Source organism: Pholis gunnellus, assembly GCF_910591455.1.
Source record: "Pholis gunnellus genome assembly, chromosome: 21".
In the NCBI taxonomy this organism is placed as follows: Eukaryota; Metazoa; Chordata; class Actinopteri; order Perciformes; family Pholidae; genus Pholis; species Pholis gunnellus.
Window position 1 is genome coordinate 16,330,441 of NC_136548.1, and position 21,427 is coordinate 16,351,867.

The window sequence follows — 21,427 nt, forward strand, 5'->3', positions numbered from 1 at the left end:
CTAAATTGTCCTTTATTGCTGTGCAACGAGGAGTTATTTACAGCATTTAAACTTTAAATAAAGTCGTTTGGATAATGTTTTGTCTTGTTTTGTCTGATTGTCTCACTACTCTGTTCTGCCACATCTCAGTAATTAACTCACTGTGTACAACGTCATAATAACATTTGGGCAAAGCTACAAAATGAAAATCCCGGTTGTAGAGAAGTAGAAACATCCTTTACAAAGATGAGGATTTAAATTGGGAAATGTCAGATTGAAAGAAGTAAGACTAAGAATGTGACAAAGTATTTGGTGACAACTTGGGGAAAAGAGAAAAGTCATTTAGAGTTTTTAAGGGATGAACAGAAAATGTCAGAGAGAGAAGTAAAGCTGAGTTTAGTTTGAAACAGTTTGATTCTCCAGAAACCGGAGCATAAATTGGCTGGTTTTTGGTCGTCTGTGCTACGGACACGTTTTGGTCTGTATCACAAAAGAGACGGAGAAAAATTAAAACAGCGACATCGTTTTGTGGAAACCAACCAGCAGCAGCAAGCAGAGATACTTTGTCGTTATTAATAAAGTCGAAGACAAAAAGAGCGACTGATATTACACGAAGTCTTTTATTTCAGTCCGTCACACAATTTCCTCCTCTAATGGCAATCTGTCACACAACATGGCCTCTCTGCTTCTCTTAGTCCTTATGTGTCTTCAGTGTACACACACACACACACACAGAGACACACACACACACACACACACACACACACACACACACACACAGTGTCCATGCTTAAGGTGTGGCACAAAGGCCACTAAGAGACTTGACTGCTGTGGGAGACCTACTACTACCCAGGTCAAGGTGACACTAAGCACAGCAGCCACAACAGAGCAAACACACCAGAGAGGGTTTGACACATGCTGCTGACGCCAGTGAAAAAACAGAGACACTCTACTCCGCTCTACTTCAAACCCATCACCTGTGAACGAAAAATACACATTCAGACGCCTACACAGTGCAAGAGCTGCTCAGACTTGCACTGTAAAAAAAAAAGAAAAAGAGAGAAAACGCGCAAAACTAATCCGGAGAATACAATTAACAGCTGAAGCTTGATGAATGGGGGGGGCTCTTTCCAAAGCCAGTTTCCATCACTCCCCCACATTTGACATGCAGAGATTCCCACATCTGCATCTGTGTGATCCACCCGCCCAGTCTCCCACCCATTCTCTCCCGCCCCGATTCATCCGGCTCACCTTTGTCAGTCGAGCGCCGCGTCTGCCCAGGCAATAAAAATCCTGCACCATAGTGAGGGGAGATCCTACACAAAAGGAGGAGATCGTAGGGGGCACGGAGAGAGAGGGGGGGGGAGGACAACAACCCGGGGACAAAAACAAATAAATAAAAAAGGATGAAAGATAGAGGGAGGGAGTAGAAGGGAAGAGAGGGAGAAAGAAAGAGAGAGAGAGAGGTAAAGAATGACCCAGACAGCCTGAGAGCTCTCCACAATGTGAGCAGCGAGGGAGGGCGAGCGCCAGGTGTCAGTACGCATACACTCACTGAGCATGCATGCACACACACACACACACACACACACACACACACACACACACACACACACACACACACACACACACACACACACACACACACACACACACACACACACACACACACACACACACACACACCGGCAACTCTCTCTTGCTCTCTTCCTCCCCCTCCTCCTCCCCCTCCTCCTCCTCTCGCTCTCTGGCAGCAATAACTCTCCCTCATCCTCCTCCTTTCTCTCTCTTCTTTCAGCCAGTACAGAATTACTTAACTCTTTCAAAGCCAGTGATCTCCAACCACGATTACTCTTTCCACTTCTACTCGCGCTAATTGGTTTTCTATCAAAAAATTGCGATTTGAAAGAGGGCGACTCCCGAAAAGCAAAATAGGCAAATATCACGCTGCTTTAAGGCAATTTATTTTTGACACTTTGGGGCAGTGGAAATAAGCTGAAAACACACAGTTTATATGGCGAACTTGTTAGCAAGAAGTAAGAAGAAAACTATCAATACATCATGTGGAGCGACGTTAGCATCCGTCTGAGTAGAATATTCACTCTAACTTTTGAAGTCTTTATAAAATTATTTGAGGCTTATCACCTTAAAAAGTGGGAATCAGGAGGCCCCCTCTGATGTAATATCGAGATGAATGTGGGCGAAATTGGTTATATTTTGACAAGCCAGAACTAGCCAGGTTAGCTAAGTTCTACGCAGAATTGACTGATTATTTCAACTGTTTCTATTCACAAAGAAACGAGACACATTTGTGATTATGCTTGGCACGAATATGTCTCATTTCATGCTATGTTGACCATAGAGGCCCAGGGTTTAGTTCACGGGATCAAATTGCAATTAAAATGATATTGATCAGATGGATATTTCTCTCAAATTATTCAGGCCAAACCTTTTCATTACTTCCAGTACAAGAGTGGAGTGAAGGAAAGTCTCTTCACTTTATTCTATTTTAGTCTTACAGAGGAGGGTGCTTACCGTCTACATGGCCTTCTTTAAGGATGTGGACCACTACATCGCCATAGGCGACATCTTTAGAGCTCCAATATCGCAGAGAAATAATACACCACAGCGCTCACAGGGCCCATAAGGGAGACAGAGCTGAAACATGCCTCTGTGAAGATTCCTCAAATGTGCTTGTGTGTCAGGACGCAGAGAGGGGGCTTCTGGGTAACAGTAACTCGTGGATGTTTGCAGAGATGCACGCATGCACACATGCATCAAACACTGTACCTGCTGTAGCATACGCCTCAATAATGGGGTCCTAAATACTATATATCGTGCAATTATTAGGTTTTTTTCCCTTTAAGTTTCCTGCAGGTTTAGTAAATGTGTGCACGTGGTAGCATTATATAAAAGCATGTAGGCAGACACCTGAGCAGGTGCTTCATGCATCAGGTACCACACCCAGCTGATCGGAAAATTATTGGCAAAAATGACTGTTGAAAGTCATTTTTTTAAACACAATTTAAATTGTTTTCTTAATCTTCTACGATAGCACGCTGAATATCCTCTGGTTTTGGACAAGACAAGACATTTTAATTGAAATAGACGGGTTTTTTTATGTTTTTTTCATTTTCTAAGCTCTTTTCAACTATTCAAAAAACTAATCCATAGATATATCAATAAAGAAAGTAGTCCTAAACTGAACAGTCAGCAATTTAAAAATAGCCACAGATAACACAAAAATTGTGCGTCCTCCTCCAGTAAGACCTGTTTACAGCGACGCAGCAAAAACACGCATGAATGGTGTCACCGGTGTTCACGTGTTCAAGGCCTATCGCTTTCCATGACCATAAAGAAAAACAACCTGCCAGCGTTATCTCTGCTCAGTCACCACCTAAGAAAAGACACCATATCTAGGTCACAGTAACACCAACTGCTGACTATCAGTCACGCCTCCCCTTTCATCAAGCTGTCAACATTAACAGTAACGAGTTGACTCAGATCCAGAGTAAGTTATCAGACAGAAGGATTGAAGCACGTGCTCGCACGTTTTCGATTACGGACTTCCTGTCTGGAGCCCGGCGTGAAAGACCAATAAGGAATAAGGTGCCCGACAGGAAACGAGGAAGAGGGAAAAGGCCAAAAGAGAGAAGGAGGAAAGTGAGTAGAGCAAGAGTAAGGGACGGGAAAATGAGTGAGACTTCCCACTATTGACGTTGTGATAAGAGAGCGGAGGAGAGGTTAGACCGACGCTTCTTCACCCACGCATCGTGCAGCCCACTCCCTACCGCCAGAACTGGAACGCACGCTTCCCCTCTTCACAAAAAAGAGCCGCATGGGAGAGACGCAGCCGCCGACTCTTGCGCTGGCCTCCATTTAAAATGTCACCGTACTGCCACAAAGCGAGATGAATTACTCGGAACATTTGTGGGGAAAAAACACACCCGGCGATGTCAGTGGGATGTTCAGGACCCCGCTGTGGGCTGAGAGCCGACAGGTCGAGTCTTACACGCACCGTACTGATTTTTAGACACGCATCGGGCCCTTCATGCAGATTTATGACGGCAATCAAACCAGAACTGCTGAACGCGGGGAGGGCAGACTGATGGCTCGACAAACCGAGGCATGATTCACGCCATCTTTCACACATCAAGAGTGTGCTGTAGCAACTACAAAAGCACAAGAGGATGTGCTTCACTGTGATTGTTGCGAACAATGTGCAGCCGAGTACAATCGACAGCAGTGAGAGCGTGCTATTACAGCAGAGAATGCACTTGACAGTATTGGATTTTTTTGTTTTGTTTTTATTCAGCGATTACAGTAACTGGGTGTCTTTAACGCTTTCTTCAAAGTACTGCATGTACTCTATGAGGACAGGTGACAGATGAATGGTAAAAAACAGCAGACATTTTGATTTATCATCGTAGGAACAGTGTTAACTCTATTAACAGAAACTATGACGAAATATGAAATAATAAGACAAAGACAAAACTGATAAAATCATTGGTTTTGGCTAAAACTATGACGGATAAAAATGACTTAAATGTGACTAAAATGAATAAGCATTTTCATCTCAAGACTAAATCTAAAATAGCTGCCAAAATTAACGCTTTAGGAAAACCACGACATCAACACGATGACAGCGTGCACAACACCAGGATCTCCGGTTGATGTGGTGGTTCACGTTTACACTGATCTGACGCTCTAGCTTCTATCTTTTTAACATGTTTTCACCAATGAATCACTTTGACATCCTGGAGATATCCTTTAAACCCTTCTGTCTGCTTCTCTCTGAAATCGCTTTTTACCAAAAATGAGATCGTATTTATTCGGGGAGTGCAGTTAGTGACAGTGTGGGCTCCATGATAACGTAGCTGTGATATCTCATGGAGTAGCAGCGGGGGGGCTTAGCGAAGGGTCCATTGCTCTAATTTTGAAAGAACTGCTGGTTCAGTGACCACCATAGTCCAGCAACAGTATCAATTTAAAGTATAATAAAGTGACGCTAACCCCCTATAAGAGATAAATTACTCTTTAATGTCACGATATTGATTCCAGCCACATCTCCCGGCCTTAAACAGGACTCTCAGAAAGGACCGTAGGCGAGGTTTTCAGGCCGTCACAATCTTGTCCCTGAAGGACTCAAAGGAGGTATTTCACTAGAGGCACATGGGGCGGTATTGTGTGCATCGAGTGGCCCCCCTACTGAGCCATAATGACGGCCCCTATAAGTGCCTCCCACACTCCACGCAATGGGAGAGCGCCACCGCTGACACTTCGGTCAAGTCGTCTCTCCGGCCCACGGCCCTCTCGACGAGTCCCGTCTGAATTGTCTTTGACCTTCAGCGCACTTTCGTTTTGCTACAGCTTTGTTGCCATCGTTACCCGGTGACTATAGGCCACAGGTGCCGCCCGCCGCTGCTGACGGGGTTGGCAGCTTCCGGGGAGCGGCGTCGCCCACCTGCTCGACACTCGTTATATTGTCTGTGACCCGGCGCGAGGAGCAACCTCTCCTGTCCTCGTCCTGCGAGGTGATGAGGTCTTCCCGCTTGGTGTCGGCACTCGTGAAACCGTCACAGAGCGACTCCTCTCCGAGTCGTCTGAAAGTATAATTATAAACGACGAGCTTCTAGAGAGAGAAGAGGAAAATATAGAAGACAATCCTCGGGGGAGGAGATGAATTTATCTCTCAAGCGCTGATGAGGAAAACAGATTACGCATATATCAACGTAACAACTTTACTCAGACAGTTCCTGGTGCTGCACCGTTGCTTAGTCACCGTCGCATAAAAGGCACCCCAGAAATGAATGTCAACAGCTGAAAGGAAGACCGCTAAGTGACACGTCGCAGTGGAGCTCAAAGAGGTTGTAGACATCAGGCTGCTGTCCTTAGTAACCAAAGGTCACCGCTCCACTCCACAGCTGTGCACCATATTGATTCACTGATCCATTGTCTGCTTTGCCGTCTACAGTCTGTGTTTACACAGCGTCCTAATGTTCACATTTTACAAAAGGGAATGAAGACACGCAGCGATTTCTAATGCGCAGTGCAGAGATAAAGAGGAGTTTACAGACGAATCTATGCTCAACATAAGAATGATACAAACAAACCTGAGCTGAGTAGAAATCAAGGATGAGGACGGAAAATTAATCTGCAGAAAGCAGAAACTCCTCTCGAGCACCAGATTCTCCAATGTGCTGCTTTTACCTTTTGGTTTTCTGGACTGTTGGTCGTACAAAAGGTCGTTTGCAGACACCACCAAAGGGCTCTGGGAACTTTTGAAGAGCATTTTTTAAACGATAAATGAAGAAAACAATAGACAGATCGATGAAAAAGAAAGCAGTCGCTAGTTGTAACCCTAAATTACAGCATCAAATATTTCCGCCGATGTCCAAAACTAAAGAATTTTATGACAATCTATTTTTCGGTAAACTCAAACATCTTGTAATCTGTAGTGAAAGGGGCAAATGAAGGCTTAAATATGATATCCCTCTGCAGGAGTTCTAAAAACCGTGTCCACTGAAATCCCTCCATTCATTCATTTTCTCCTCCCCCGGGTTCATTAATACGGGACGGAAGAGCACATTCTGTGGAGCAGTAGGTGCCAATCTGTCGCTCTGTGGAGATCAGCCAGAATCAGCTCACATTAAGCCGCTGCTGCTCCTGCAGCCTCATCCATCTCTCCGATAGGTGGAATGATTCATTTCTATGCACAGTCGCTGATGTTCGCCGGATATTCCACGGCTTGCTTTGTATGCAAGTAGCAGCAATATATATGTAAATGTGCAACATCTGCATATACATGTCCCTCTGTTGCATTCGTTAGATTTTACAGCACACTGACGAACGAACAGATGAAATCAGTCATGAATACATAAGCAAAGATGAACCCAATAACGGGTGGAATCTGGATGTGACTGTGGATCTTTGGTCTACAGAGGGATGGTTTAATATTAGATTTTCCACAGACAGGGAACCTAAAAGTTATTTTAACCCCTGACTAATTGTTTTTAAAGAACGGCTCAAAGATAGCAATTCTTTGGCTTTAAATTAACTGAAATATGTATTTCTTTTCAATACTCCACACATTCCAGTTTATTTGGGGGCAAAAAACTAGAAAAATCTCTATTGTGAACAGCTTTAAGCATATTTAACATTTCACCTCGTATCCAAACTGTAATTTGATCACATTTTTAATTCATTTTGAAAATAGCAGAAAGCAGCAGTGACGGTCACGCTCGGTCGGCTCAACCCTCAACCATGTGAAGCGAACAGATAAATAAAACCGGGAGGGCACTCGGAGAGAGCAGCCCTTCTCCAAGGTCGTTTCCATAAGTGAAGGATGATGCATAATTTAAAGGCTTCTTCCTCGGCCCCATGCTTCAAACATGTTTAGGGAAAATTGCGTCAGTGGTAATCCTGCTGACAAACAGACAGACTAACAAACCAAGCAGAAAGCATCCTCGGCAGAGGTAATACAAGCTTAATATTGGCCAATATGCTTTAAATCAACTTGTACAGAGTCTCATCTCAAGTCATCTTAAAGTAACACTTTACCCGGTGGAGGCGGGCTTATCTGCAGTTTTCAACATTGACGATAATTACCCTGCGTCGGGTTTGACTGTCGTGTCACTCCTCGTGCCTGAGAGCTCAAAAGCATGTTTGCTGATCTGATGATCTCTAATTAGATTTTTCCCACCACTGTGGGAAACGAGCCATCAATTAGAGTGCTGTGATAAGGCGGACCGATTTGATTCCTGTCAAGCACCTGCTGCCTGTCAGACTCGTTCCACGTCTGACTGAAAGGGAGGAAACGTGGGGGAAATTAAAGCGGTGTGTGTGTACCGGCATTTCATTTTACCTTTTATGTGAAATGGAAACACGTGTATGGAGGTTCGTATATCCGTTTCTTAGTGAATGCTTCTACTTAACAGCGAGCATCATTATCCTCCGTAACAGAACATGAACAGGTTCACAGGAGTTCCTTCTCCAATCCGCAGGAGCCGGTCTGGATCGGTCAAGTGAGTTGTAGAACCATCCATCCTCGCAAGTCTCTCAGTGCGTCGATAGCACAACACAGCATTGTGATAGCTATAAGTAAATAGAACAGATTGTTCTGAACATAAACCATGGTTGTTTTCACACTGGTCCAATTCAAATCGAACTCCAGTGTGTTTCCCCGTCTTGTCTGGTTCGATTGGACCGGTGGGAAAAAAAAGCTGTCGTTTGAACGAAGAAAAACAGGCCCAGACCACCTGAAAATGAGGGCATTGGTGCACTTTAAATTGCTACATTATGACCAACAAATCAATGTCGAAATTGGCAGGTGGAAAGCTAGTAACGTTAGCGGTTAGTAGCCGATGGGCAGCACAGTCCTGCTGGGCTAAATAACGGAGCTAACAGCTGACGATAACAGAGGTTGCATTGAGTTACATTATGATGCGTTCAAGCTCTACTTGAGGCGGATCATCAGGGATTAATAATAAATCAGCATTAGAAATAAACAGGATTCTTACTGTGGTATAAAATTGGTTATCGGGAATAGTGGACCTTCAATGGTATCTGTATTGACAACATGTCTGGTATCATAACATCCCTACAACACAAGATGCCTCTTTTTGTCCCTTTTCTGTCAGTTTGCCACTATTTATGACACACAAGGTCCAGTTGATTATCAATGTTTATAATCCTCTTTGTGAACACCGGAGGACATGAGTTCAACATAAGGCGCAGTATAATCCACATGACTTGCTGTCTGTCTCTTTTCAGGTGAGTTTTTTGCACACAAAAAAAGAAGCTACATCGTGTTAGTCACAACGTGCGAATGTGTGCGAGCTACGTCTTGTCTGCACAACTGTCACAGTCAGGTCCATCTCTCTCAGAGCTTATTAGTCATGCAACAGCTCCCGGACCAGACTCCACGACCTTTCAACCCCATTTCTCATTTTCCAATCAGCCAGCGCCATAAACTGTAATTGCAGTGTCAGGCTGTTGACATTGTTTCGAGTCTAGACCCACTGATGGGAGCAAGAAGGACATGGCAGTCAGAATTATCAGCCGTTACACCACAAAAATCAAACAAACGCCTCCAAATCCGCTCCAATTTCGAGCTAGAAAACTATAAAATGTCATTTCTGAGACCTTCTCATTAACTTTCTGGCTTTCCAGGCAGGCGTACTTACATGAAACTGCCGCTGGCAACAGTAAGAGTGGGTCTCTCTGTCACAAAGAAAGCCTTAAAACACATCCACAGAAACACTGCTGCGGCTATAAATGACAAGACATTTTTTAAACAGCCTGAATCTCAGGGTGTTTAGATTATTCATGCCGGCTCTCAAGTGAACATTCACTTCACAATTTGAAAAGGCGTCTGATTGATGGCAAAGTGGTTGGAGTGAGAGGAATGGCAGCGAGATCCAGACTGACTCAACTATTAATGATAGTGTCTGAGGACAGAATGGCCTATTATGTTTTTTCCGGAAGATAAATAAAACATAAAAAGGTGGCATTCAAATGCACATGACTCTCTGAAATTTGATTCTCATTCACTGTGGCGATGACAGTCGCCATAAAAACGGTCCAGCCAATCAGCAGTCACTCCATGTGACTTGATGCTTTTAGTGTATTTGTAAAGAAAGTCAGTCTGATGACGAAGGAGAGCGGAGCAAAAAGGCAACAATGGAGCTCGTCGCTCGTCGGTTCGGACACAAATGAAACAAGCTGCAGGTGTGAGAATGTGTCACAAAAGGACAAAGCGGTGAAGCGGCGTCTCGGCGTGCTATTATATTAGAGTATTATATCTTTATAAATAGCAGTCTGAGGACAAAACAGTCTCCACAATGTCGATCCAGAGAGATAACAGCCTGTTCCCCGAGTGTGTCACAATAGAGATTTACGCAGCATCATCGCAATCGGAGCAGCTAATCTGTGTTATTCAATTAAAAAAACGCCATTCACCAGCTTAGTAACTTGGGGCTCACGCACAGTGTCTCCGGTGCAGATCAAGGGACAGCTGGCTCGTCTGTTGTCTGCAGATTAGAGGGTGTGTTCCCCTTCAGATCTCGAGCATTCCTGAAGCCGGACGCTCACTTGAAGCTGCATCAAACACACACACACAGAGAGGACGCTCGGCGTATCTCGCAATCTCAACACTTGAACCAAAAGAACCGTTTCTGCAGCCGGCGCATCCACCGATTTTTTTTCAGTCCTCTCTTTGAGCCGAGCGCTCCTCCCACAGCAGCAGCAGCAGGATGCAGCTTACTAGCGCTCCCTGTCTGTCATAAGCTGATAAGTCAGGGTTGCTTAAACCAGTCCTCCATATGTCCTTGCAGAGCGGCTAAGAGAAAATCTGTGTATGCATAACTAATACGTGTAAATTGTGTCTTTAAATAAAAGGTTTAAAGTGGCAGTGTGTGTGTGTGTGTTTTCGTCCATTCGAGCGCGAACGTCCTCTGTGTTCTACAAACCGCAGGAAACTGCGGGGATACAGATGTTTCAGCCAGATTGTAAGATCAGCACTCGTCTGCCGGGAGGAGCGAATTCCCTGCAAAGTGACAGCAACGGATATGAAAACACTGGAGGGTACTCCAGTCACGCGCTCGGCCTCCTCTCCTTCACACATAAACACACAAACATAATGACGGCAGAGAAGGAGGCAGCTCACTTCAGCCGTGACGGGAAGGACATCACAATGTAAGTGAATGAATCCACAGACGTAATGTGTACTGAATTTATGTGAACTATATGAAGACCAGGACCTCAGAGTTTGATTTTGATTATTGTCGCATAGAATGAAAACATTGGGTGCAGCTTTGTGCAAAAAATGGATAAAATTTCATCTTTTTTTGTGATTTTTATAAAAAGCTGTGAGAACAAATAGGATTTCACTGACAATTACAATACTGTATTAGCTTCAAAGGCTTTAGAGCAGCAAGTTTTATTCAACAAGCAGCTGATAGATAACAAAAGCTTTGTAAATTACCTCTGCTCCATGAGAACGAAAAAGCTTTTTAAATCGAGTACGATCGATAACAGCCAGGAAGTCTGTCAAATGAGGGTTTTGTTGTTGTCCTGAAATTAAATCTGGCCTCATGAAGTCTCGAGGAAATGAATTACATACCACTCAAAAACTGGATATTTGGAAAAGAGGAGCAAATAATCATCTCGTACTCGAAGCCTTTGCCTCATCGCTTTTTTTCTGAATTTCAAATTGTGGGATATTTCAAGCTTTACAAAATGAATTCATCTGTGCAAATTGAGTGGGCGGCTGGACGAAAGCCCTCAGACTTCACGTTTTCCTACCATAATAAAGACCCTATTTTGGGGAGGCAGTTAAGAGAGTGGTGGTTGTTCCATCGCCTTGGCAATAACTCGAAACGTATTAGATTCAGATAAGAGCAACTGCGATGTAACAAAATGAACACTCTTTTCTTCTCCCAAGTGTTTCTTTTGTCTTGGAGTAGCTCCCACATCCAAGGCCCTGGTCCTCTAAGTGAGGGCTTCATAAGGCTTGATTGACAGTAGTGCACGTGTAAGAACAAGCGGTTTAAAGGACAGAACGACATGGCCACTGTGTTATTTCACATTTGTTTTGGCCGTTTTTTCACTGAATTAAAGCTCTTTTTAATACCACATAAAATTCAATGTAACACTTGATCATACCGAAGAATGATGGAAAAGCAGTAGGAAGATAAGGTCTACTATTATTCATTAAGTACACAGTTCTATTGACGTTTGTATACATATTTTGTCGGTAGTTTGCAGCTGTATAGTCAGCACTGTTGTCATTGATGCAATTATTAGCGTTGTTAGCATGGTTAGCTGCGAGCTGGCCGCCATGTTGAGAGCCTGTGGAGGCAATCCCTCAATCATTGATATGCTCTACATTTTTTAGCGACTCAGCGCCTCCAGGTTACCTGAGCATTAGGGCCAGATACCTGCAGCCTATTATGCGTGATAGGACTATGTTAAAACACAAGAAGAAGAAGAAGAACAATGCATGGCTTGACCTTGAAAACTTGAGGTTCAACCAACCGGCAAAAAAGTTGTTGCTCTGCTGGGAAGCTTTTACTGTGAAACAGCTGCAGGAACTGTTGAGTTTGCTTTGCGAGGAGATTAAGAACCGTGCCTTTTATTACAGCTTTGATGGCGCAGCAAAGGAAAGGCGATCGTTAAACAGTAGGGATCCTATATGTTAGGCGAAGGAGGGAAGAGGCACGTAGCGAAGCAAACCTCCAGCGACAAAACAGTGAAACCTACATTAAGCAGGTGCTACAAAGCTACGGAACACGATGCGAAGAGAGTTTGGATGAGCTGGTCACGTTGTAGACCACGGTTACACAACCAGGAAAGCAACTACTGCGAATGCAACAAAAACCTTCACAGTTCAACATGACATGGCACATTTTAGGTGGCAGTAGAAAAGCGGTGTTAGAGTCTCACAACAGGAGGTGAAGCTATTCAAGCAGCAGAACTGATGAGTTGGCTTGGATCTATTTTAGGCAGATAAAGGGGTCCTCAGCAGTCACAAGATTACTCTTTAAGAACCAAAAATACATTTCCACTTCTGAGCTGCGTGTCCCTGCTTCCTAAAATACACCCACAGAAGTAGTGAACACCTTCTGTGTGCTGACAGCATGATGCGGCATTGTTTGTGGCTGGCATCAGAAGACGAGACTCACCACTGCTGCGACTCTTGCGGTTGGCCTTCCCTCCCGTCAGCAACATCTTCAAGCTGTTCCTAAACATGACTGCAGCAGATGCTCTGGACCAGACTACAGAAAAATCTGTTGGAAGAAAGAAAGACAGGACAATAAACATGAATAATGCTTTGAGAAATGACTGTTAACAATAGAATTCAGTTGTTGAAGGCATTAATCAAGATATCAGAGCAACACAATACAATTAGGCGGTGTTTTTACGACCACATCTTATATCTCATGAATCAATTCTTGCTTTCTCTATGCATTCTGATAAAAGAGCTTTCATATGGAATGGTATCGAAAAAGCTATGAATGTAATTGTATTGTGTTGTTTTACAAGTATTGGCTCAAAAATAGTGTGTCAAGACCGCCATAAAAGATTCAGAGTGCTATAAGAGCGCCTGAATGGTTTTATACATCCCGAATGTCGTGTTTAAGAGTCTTCAGAGTGCCAAGTGAATTTTAGAGGCGGCACGACTACTTACAAAGTCAATGCAAAGATGTGAGTGGATGGCAAGAGACACGCAATTACTGCGGGTGAATTGAGTTAAAGTGAGAAAGAAGTTGAGGGTCTGAAAAAAAACTACGAAAAGAGTCTTTCAGTCAGGTAGAGACAATTGTACATAGTGGCCAAACGGTGGAACTACAATGTCCATCAAGTGATGCCATGGGGCCCCAAAATACTTTTTTCCATAGACTTGAATTGGAAAAAAATAATATCCCTTATTTAAATAATTAGATCCTTAAAGTTGTAAAATGCACTATTCGCCAAATCCAGAAAATCCAGAAACAAGGTAGGACAGAGGGCTGGGAGGCGGAGCTAAAGGAGACGCTAGTGTTCTTGCTCTATGGGGCTCCATATTCAAAGATCCGGGTAATTTCATACTCGGCAGTCGAGCAATTTTGGCTTCAAGCGGCTCTGAGCAACTTTCACAAGATTGAACCGGACCCCGCCTCAAACGCTGTATCCAGTTCTCTTTATACATCCGTGGTTATCACACAGAGACACATGCTAACTCGCCTAAAGCTGTATAGCGAACGTCTCCATTGGCTCCGTTTGTGGTAAATAAACATAGACTGCAAAAACACTCATTTGTGCAAATAAAGTGAGGAAGAAATGTGCATATCTGATAAATAGAAGAGAAGTTTGGCACAGAAAATACAAAACCATGTATCATAAAATTATGGAGGACGATGTTTCAGAACAGAGAAGGAGGTACAATGCTGTCAGATAAGCACACCTTAAACAATAACATTGTCTTAATTTATTGCCTGCAGCTTGTTCTATCCCGATAATTCCTCCCCCATCCCTCTCTCCCTCCCTCCCTCCTCCAGGAACACATATCTCTGCTGTGAGTAGTAAAAAGCATGGCAGCAGATGTTCCCCATTAGGTGGGAGTGACTCAGCAGAGCCCCACAGACAAACTCCAGCTGAGAAGCCAGCTTTGGACCCAAACAATTAAAAAAAAAAAAAAAAAAAACTCAAAGAGGAGGACATGGAAAAGCTCTCAAAAAGCCCCTCCTCCCCCATCTCCCCCCCTCAACCCTGCTTAACTAATGTTTTTCACAATCCCCCCCTGACCCTCAGAGAGGGTCTAAAAGGCTCCGGGATCACCAGACTACAGACACCGACGGGGACACTGGGGAGACGGCAATGACAACGAGACAACACATGATGTTTACAGTCAGCTGGGATGAAACTGAGCCATACCAAACACATCTTTGGCTTTGCTGATTTATTCATAAATTCATACTTTTTGTATTTTTGAGAGTGTTTCAGGAGGTGTAAGGTATCTCCAGACTGTAGCTGTAGGAGAAGGCCTAAAACACTTGATAATGTAGGAGTAGGTGCAAGAATACTTTGTTTTACTTGATTGCCTCTTCAGGCAAACGAAGTATCAAAAGAATTTCTTGATGAATTGAAATATATTTTCCTTAAACCCACACAATTTACACTTACATGACTGTTTATGCAAAAGTGTTTTAAACAGTAAGATTTTGGTGAAGGTGCACGTGTTTGTGGAGTAGCCATCATATGACCGGATGAATGAGACTTGGATTGCGCTGCAGGAGTTGTGTGAGAGGTTTGTTTTGATGTTGTCAAACCTGACCGCCATTTACTTTAATTGGGACTACAGATGAAAAATAGCCTCTTGGTTAACTCTGGCGCATTTACAGGAATGTTTTATTAATGTGCACTGTCCCTATCCAAATAAACCAATAAATAATAAAAGTCTTTTCTCTGTTTTTTGATTTTTCAATCGCCGTGTTTCAAGGTAACAAGGGGAGAGTAATATATAGACCAATGTTCCTTTTGCTTTCCTCAGGCTGTGCGTCAGTCTGTCCTCTTGTAGAGTGAAGTTCTCCACAGTAAGTCTCAACAAGATTGCCGTTCTGGCAGTTGCCAATTTAGAGTTTAGCTCAAGTGTAAAAAAGAATGAAAGAGAAGTCAAGAACAATATATCAGGTGAAAATTGAAGTTTATTGTTTTGAAAGAAGCAGTGTGGTGATACTTAAGTATTCTGTTTTTGTGTAGTGTGCACAAGAAACAAGAAGCAGAATTCACTCATCGTCATTGTGTTCGATTAGGACACAGACGTTACGCTCATTTTGGGTCACGACAGCCCACATCTGTCTTTATTATTATTAGGCTCATAATGTAAAGTCTAATCTCTGTATTACTCTTCGAACCATAACACAGCCTACTAAATGTCATTTTGCATTAGCGCCTTGCAGCAGCAGGTGAAGAGCTTTCCTGAACGTTGCAGACACGTATACTGTGTATTACTTTGTTTTGCCTGTCTGTGGAAAAATGCAGTGAACTCAGATGAAGATGAACCTTTTTATTTAAGTCTTATTATGATGCAAAGATTCGTACATAAGTAGGAATGTAGCAGAGGAATTTATTTAAATGTAAAAGTGCAATTATGTATTGTCTCAAAAATCAATGAATAACTGTGATGAACAGCAGCAATCTCAATATTGATCACAATAACCGTGATTATCATTGTGGAAATGATCATGCAGCTTTACAGGATCCTCATGTCGGATGTGATTATTGATAATCTATTGTCATTATGCAACAAATGGGTCGCACAATGACATGCAATTTCAGCCTGTTTGCTACAACAACAAAAACACGACAAAACAAAAACTGTAGGGCACTTTTGCAATTTGCATCAGGGAGAACAAAACAACTCTCTGCAGAAAATATGGCCGGCATCTTAGGACACATTTGACAGCAGGTACCATTACCCTCCGCGGTCAATAGCGGCGCCTATCAAGGCCAATTCAAATGGAGGTTATGGCATTTTTATAGTGTTTCATCTTCTGATGCATGCGCTTCAGTTTGTATCGCAGGGGCTAATAATTCCACAGCTCATAAAAACAACGTCTTAACTCCTCTGATTTAGAGGGATCACTGACAGCAAATACTAATATGTTTGACCTCATTTGCAGAGCGGTGTTGTGTCACCCCAGCCGTTGTGACAGGTTCCCCTAAATAAAAAATGAGAATCAGTGGGCCTTAAGAGGATGATGATGCAGCAGCTCGTCTCCGGTGTGGTAAAGAGAAGAGCGTCCCACAGGGCTGTCGATTATAAACGTCTTATCAGCATCTGATACGATTGTCTTGGCAAGCGAGTTAACGGATGCTCCAGGCCAATATTCCCTCAAAACATCTCTTTAAATAAATGATGTGTGCCTGATTACATGTGCCACAAAGGGTTGAAAATGTAATGTTTCATAATCAAAGAACAAAGCAGCATCTTGGCCGCGTGTCTCTCGTTAACAAAAGGGTCTGCTGATGAAATACTCTTTTCCATTAAAGAGGAGGCAATTTCCTCAGACAAGCTGTATATATTCTCGGCCAAGCTGCCCCCGTGTCTCTAGATGGGTCCATGTTCGATAGGTGTTAAACCACCGTATAGATTAGGCCTTTTGTTTTAATGAGAGACTGAGACACTCACTTAACTACCTGGGGTTTGCAGCACTAATCTTGTTTTTCAAGAATCCTCGTGATTTTCTAATCTTTTCTGCATCACCCGTTGCAGCGTAAACGTAGGCTGACATGCGATAAAAAAGGTGTTACGGTCCAAGTTCAACTGGATCAGCTGGTGGGAAAGAACTAGTTAAGAGCCGGGCGTAATCGCAGCAGCAGTCATTACAGCTGCTTCATGATACGGTGACACAAAGTGATCCTCACGCCTACCGGAGGAACGGATGAAAAGCATTAGTCACATCAAAAAGCATGCAGTGCTAGTTTGAGATAAATCGTGGTGTGGGCTGACTGGAAGAGTCCAATAAATCCTACAATCCAAGCTTATTAATAGGGAGCCATTTGCACACTGTTCTTCACCCAACTAAGTAGATGATTCCTTTACTGGTTTGCATCATGTCGAAGCCCTTATCCTCTGTCTGAAATCAATCCATTGGTAGGACTAATGTGCCGTCCCATGACGAGATGTAGACAGCGGCAGCGGGGGGGTGTAAGGTGACAACGGGTCAGATCTCGTCGTGCGCGCATCTTCTCCAGAGACTCGGCCCCGGCTGATACACGACTCACCGCAACTTCACCTCAGCATAAAATATGAGAGGGGAGCAGCTTATTATGTCTGGTCTGGTTAGCGCACGGGCCAGAAGGCATTCTGTGATTATGATACTAAATCATAATCTCAAAAAGTCATGACTCAGTAAGTGCATATTGTAGCTGCGTTGTCGGCTCTCCGCAGAGCAGCAGAGAGGACTTGGGGATGAAATACGGGAGGACTTTAAAAAACCCGAGCCACGATAAATCTGCTTCCATATGGTGTAGCGGTGAGCTAACTAGACTCAGCCAGAGCAGTTTACCGACTGCCAGAGCAGAAAATAAGGGGGGGGGGGGGGGGGGGAGATATCGCTGTCTGTTTCTAGAGGAGGCGATCAATGTATGAAATCTTAGAGGACAGGATACTGAGTAGGCAAGTGAGCACACACGCACACATACAGACGGGTCGCCGCACAGAGAGAGAGACGGGCACTGGAATGCTCCCCGAATACGAGCAGTGTTTCATCAGAGGGTGTAAGCGTACACGTCTCTCGTTCCCACTCTCTCTGACCCTGTGTACCGGCCTCCGCGAAGGGAAGCCAAGAAAGCAGCGTGCTCTCGCGGATAATGTGCGTAAGCGGATGCAGCCCATCTCAGGCTCTTCCACGGGCTCGGGCACGACGCTCCTCCAGGCGTGTTTAAAAAACCACTTAAAGGCACATTCACCCACGACGAGACACTCTTCATCCGCTCCGGTCAAACCCAGAGGCGGCGCACTTGTTTGTTCCGATGAAATATGAAAATCATTCTTCTGGATGCACGTGATGCACATTTACGTCGTCTAGATTGACGACAACATGCACATACTGACTCACGTTTGTCAGAAAATGTGTATAAGAATTCTGCAAATAGGAACATCTTCGTGCAGTTAAATACAAACTATTGTTGTAATCTGATTACTCTGTATATGTGTGCATGTATAGAATGTAATAGAAATCCTTTATTGTCATTGCTTTAAGTACAACTAAATTACAGTGCATACACATTCATCTGACAGTAATAAAGAATAAAAATATGTATTATCTGTGACCAATAAGAGTAATATATATATTGCACTTTTGGATATTTGCTGAGTTGTATTGCCTTTATACAGGAGTAATAAATAAATAGGGGAACATGTACAAAGGAATAAACTAAGCTGCAGTTGGAATGTAAAACATCTGTGCAGAGTTCTGTCTCTATACATTTTGGACTTCAGTTGACTGGAAGTGTAAGTATCAGTTGGGCAAGACGCTTAACCCCAAATTGCTCCAGTAGTATGGGTGTGAATGTTAGATAGCTATCAGTAAGCTTCACAATAGGTCTAAAATATAAATATGCCTTCTGAAACCTGACAGTTACCTGCGTATAAAAGGCTTTACACTCTCCACTCCGTGAATAGCTTTAGTCATTAAATAAGAATTGCTTGGTCATGGCATTATGTGGAGCATATTAGAGGATTATCTTAGGTCTCTTCGTGCTGTGATCCTCCTGTAGAATGAATTAAACTTTTAATCACTAAGCCCCATCTAAATTTTTAAACGAGAGAGAAATCCCGCTGGCAGCAGGCGCGCACTCTAGTCTGAGCCCGGACGGAGAACCGACGTGACCCTCCATTAATTACGAAGCTTATTTACAATCAATAAAGTATCCTTTAATGGGGCCTGCCATGGCAAAGGCCAGTGTTGCAGGGCGGCCAATAGGATTTATCTCGTGTTACCCCTGGCCTCCAAATTAAAAGACATCTGAGAGGAAGCCACACAGACACAATCATAGAATTAGCGAGGAGGGCTTCCCGCGGGAGTGCTCTTACTGTGATTACCTATAACACAGATGTTACAGCCGAGGGAGGTTTTTAAATTGAGATGAAGGGAAAATTGTGCCATTTCAAAACGGGGCAATTTTGTAGTGCCCACTATTAAAACTTAATCTTTCATGGAAGTGAATGACTAGGGAAATTTGTGAGTAAAATCTGAGTATAATACGAATCCGTCATTATGAGTCAAAGCAGGAAGAAATACAGCTCAATATTGTCGTCGGAAGAGTGAAAAACCCCTCAGCACAATGAAGCATCAACAGTTTTGAGAGCGACAAATGGACTCTGCCCTGAGGGACGCACGTTACTGAGAGCAATTATAGTTGAATCCGGCGGCGTGTCTGGAAAACATGAATGTCAGACCTTAATCAAATAAGAACGGAGCCAGACGAAGCATTGTTAGGGAATATTTATCTTGAAATGGCAGCGTAACTGAAGATGAGTCATCCCCCAATCTGCTGATTTCCTCCACTTGAACAGCGAACACTGTGTTGCTTTCATGGAGAAAGGGGCGAGGTGAGGAGATAGTGGCAAAACGGACCTGCTCATTAAAAAACTGAATCCTGCCGCATCTCTTAACACGGCACAGAAAAAATAGTCTCACTCAAAAAGGGATGCAAATAAATTAAATTAAATCAAGAGCCTCCGTGCTCACGCCCTGCAGCATCAGACGGGGGATGAATCACACGCCCATCTCCAGTTTGAGGACGGCCAGGGGAGCAGAGTTCCATAAATCACACTGATATCAATAAGGGGAAGTGTCAGGGCCCGGCTGGCAAGGTGAGCGCTGCACAGGGCGATGCAGAAACCACTTAAGGTTGCTGGTAACAAAGTTTCACTCCTGCCCCGCGCGATAGATTATTTATAAATCTAGATGAATGCCTCTGCACCCACTGCTTTGCAGGGGAAAGGTGGTGATGTCTGTATCACGGTGCACCGTATATACGGGCACGATCAGTCACAGCTGAGACAGTTTTTGGATCCCCAGGGTGGCCAAGATTGCGGTCTAAAAAGCTCCTTGGCTTTCTATCGCTAGATCTACAAGGAACATAAGGTGTGTTCAGATCAAACCGTAGAGTATCGTCACACACCAAAGTATAAACATTTGTCCAAGAATGGGAATGTTTTTCAACTAAAAACACGTTCGTTTCATTTGACATTTTGATATCAGCTATGAGTAAGACACCGCAACTTCAAATAGTATTGTTAAAAGCATTGTTCTATATCCTCTCCACCCGACATTGTGTATTGCAGTCAATGAACGGGACTCCTCCTGCTTTACGCCTCTATAGCGGTGAACACCCAAACCCAACAGCAGTTACTCGTGTGCTCTCCATTGACACATGAGCTGTAACTTAGACCCGATGTCAGCGTGCCATCTGTGACCTCACGCTTCGAGAGTCCAAACGCTTTAAGAGCAAAGACGACATTTGGCACAATATTTCAATGTCTTTGCTGTAAGCTTGGCTAGAACTGCTTACTTTAAAACATAGGTATGCCCTTCATTAAAGTCCATACTGCTCAAGTTGTGCTTGAAATCTTTCTTCTCCAACGCGGCCCACATGTAGCCAAGTGAAGTACGATGTGCTTTGGTTGTGTCATCTCCCTGTGGGGAAACAGAAGTCCTCCTACACAGGCCAACTGGCACACATTGTGACCAAATCTATGCCCAGTTTAAACCAGCTTAGACCCATCTCACCCTCCCGCTCAAATCCACTCAAAAGGAAGCGACTGAAATAGCGACTCAACCTTTATCACAGTCAAAGAGAGCCGGATGAAGGCGGGCATAACTCATTGCCTTTTATTTCCTGCTGTTTGTTTTAGTAAATGTAAGGGCAAGACCAAATAATGGGATGAAATACTGTGAGCCATGAAGGCAGGTGCAGCCAGATTAAGGCGGGAAATAAATCATCTAAATGCACAAAAAGCTATTTATTCTCTCAGAGCTGCGTGGCCACAGTTTCCTTTTTGTTAAAGTTCAGTTGCATGTCTTCTTCATAATCTCGTCAATGGCAGACGGTGCATATGTAGGCATTTGTCAGTGATTAATGATTTTTTATTTTTTTTTTCCTTGCAGGCACCGAAATGACAACGGCAGCCGAGCTCTGATTTTAATGTGTTGTGAATGCTCTGCTTTAACGCTCCCTCGCTCTTCTTTGGTCGCTGCTGTGAACAACAGCAACAACAACACTGTGCGGATGAGCAGAAGCTCGTGTTGGGCGTAAAACCTCTCCGAGCTTTGCCACAGAGCAGGTAGAGAGAGAGGGGAGATGCTGGAGGAGGACTGAAGTATTGAGACTCTTCTAGCATTACCCAGGTGAACACTTAAAAGATTACCATTTTAACAACAAATGAAGCTGGATG

The 21,427-nt window shown here is 43.6% G+C and overlaps 1 protein-coding gene across 6 annotated transcripts in view; it reads right to left on the reverse strand.

The window, feature by feature from the left end:
• tanc2b (tetratricopeptide repeat, ankyrin repeat and coiled-coil containing 2b) overlaps positions 1 to 21,427 on the reverse strand; it is a 127,969-nt gene that overhangs the window by 80,671 nt on the left and 25,871 nt on the right. For all 6 annotated transcript variants that reach the window (XM_079182741.1, XM_079182739.1, XM_079182737.1 and 3 more), the window contains one exon: positions 12,663 to 12,767. In XM_079182741.1, coding sequence (XP_079038867.1) covers positions 12,663 to 12,729 — 67 coding nt within the window. In that variant the 5' untranslated portion in view covers positions 12,730 to 12,767. The remainder of the gene's footprint in view (positions 1 to 12,662; positions 12,768 to 21,427) is intronic.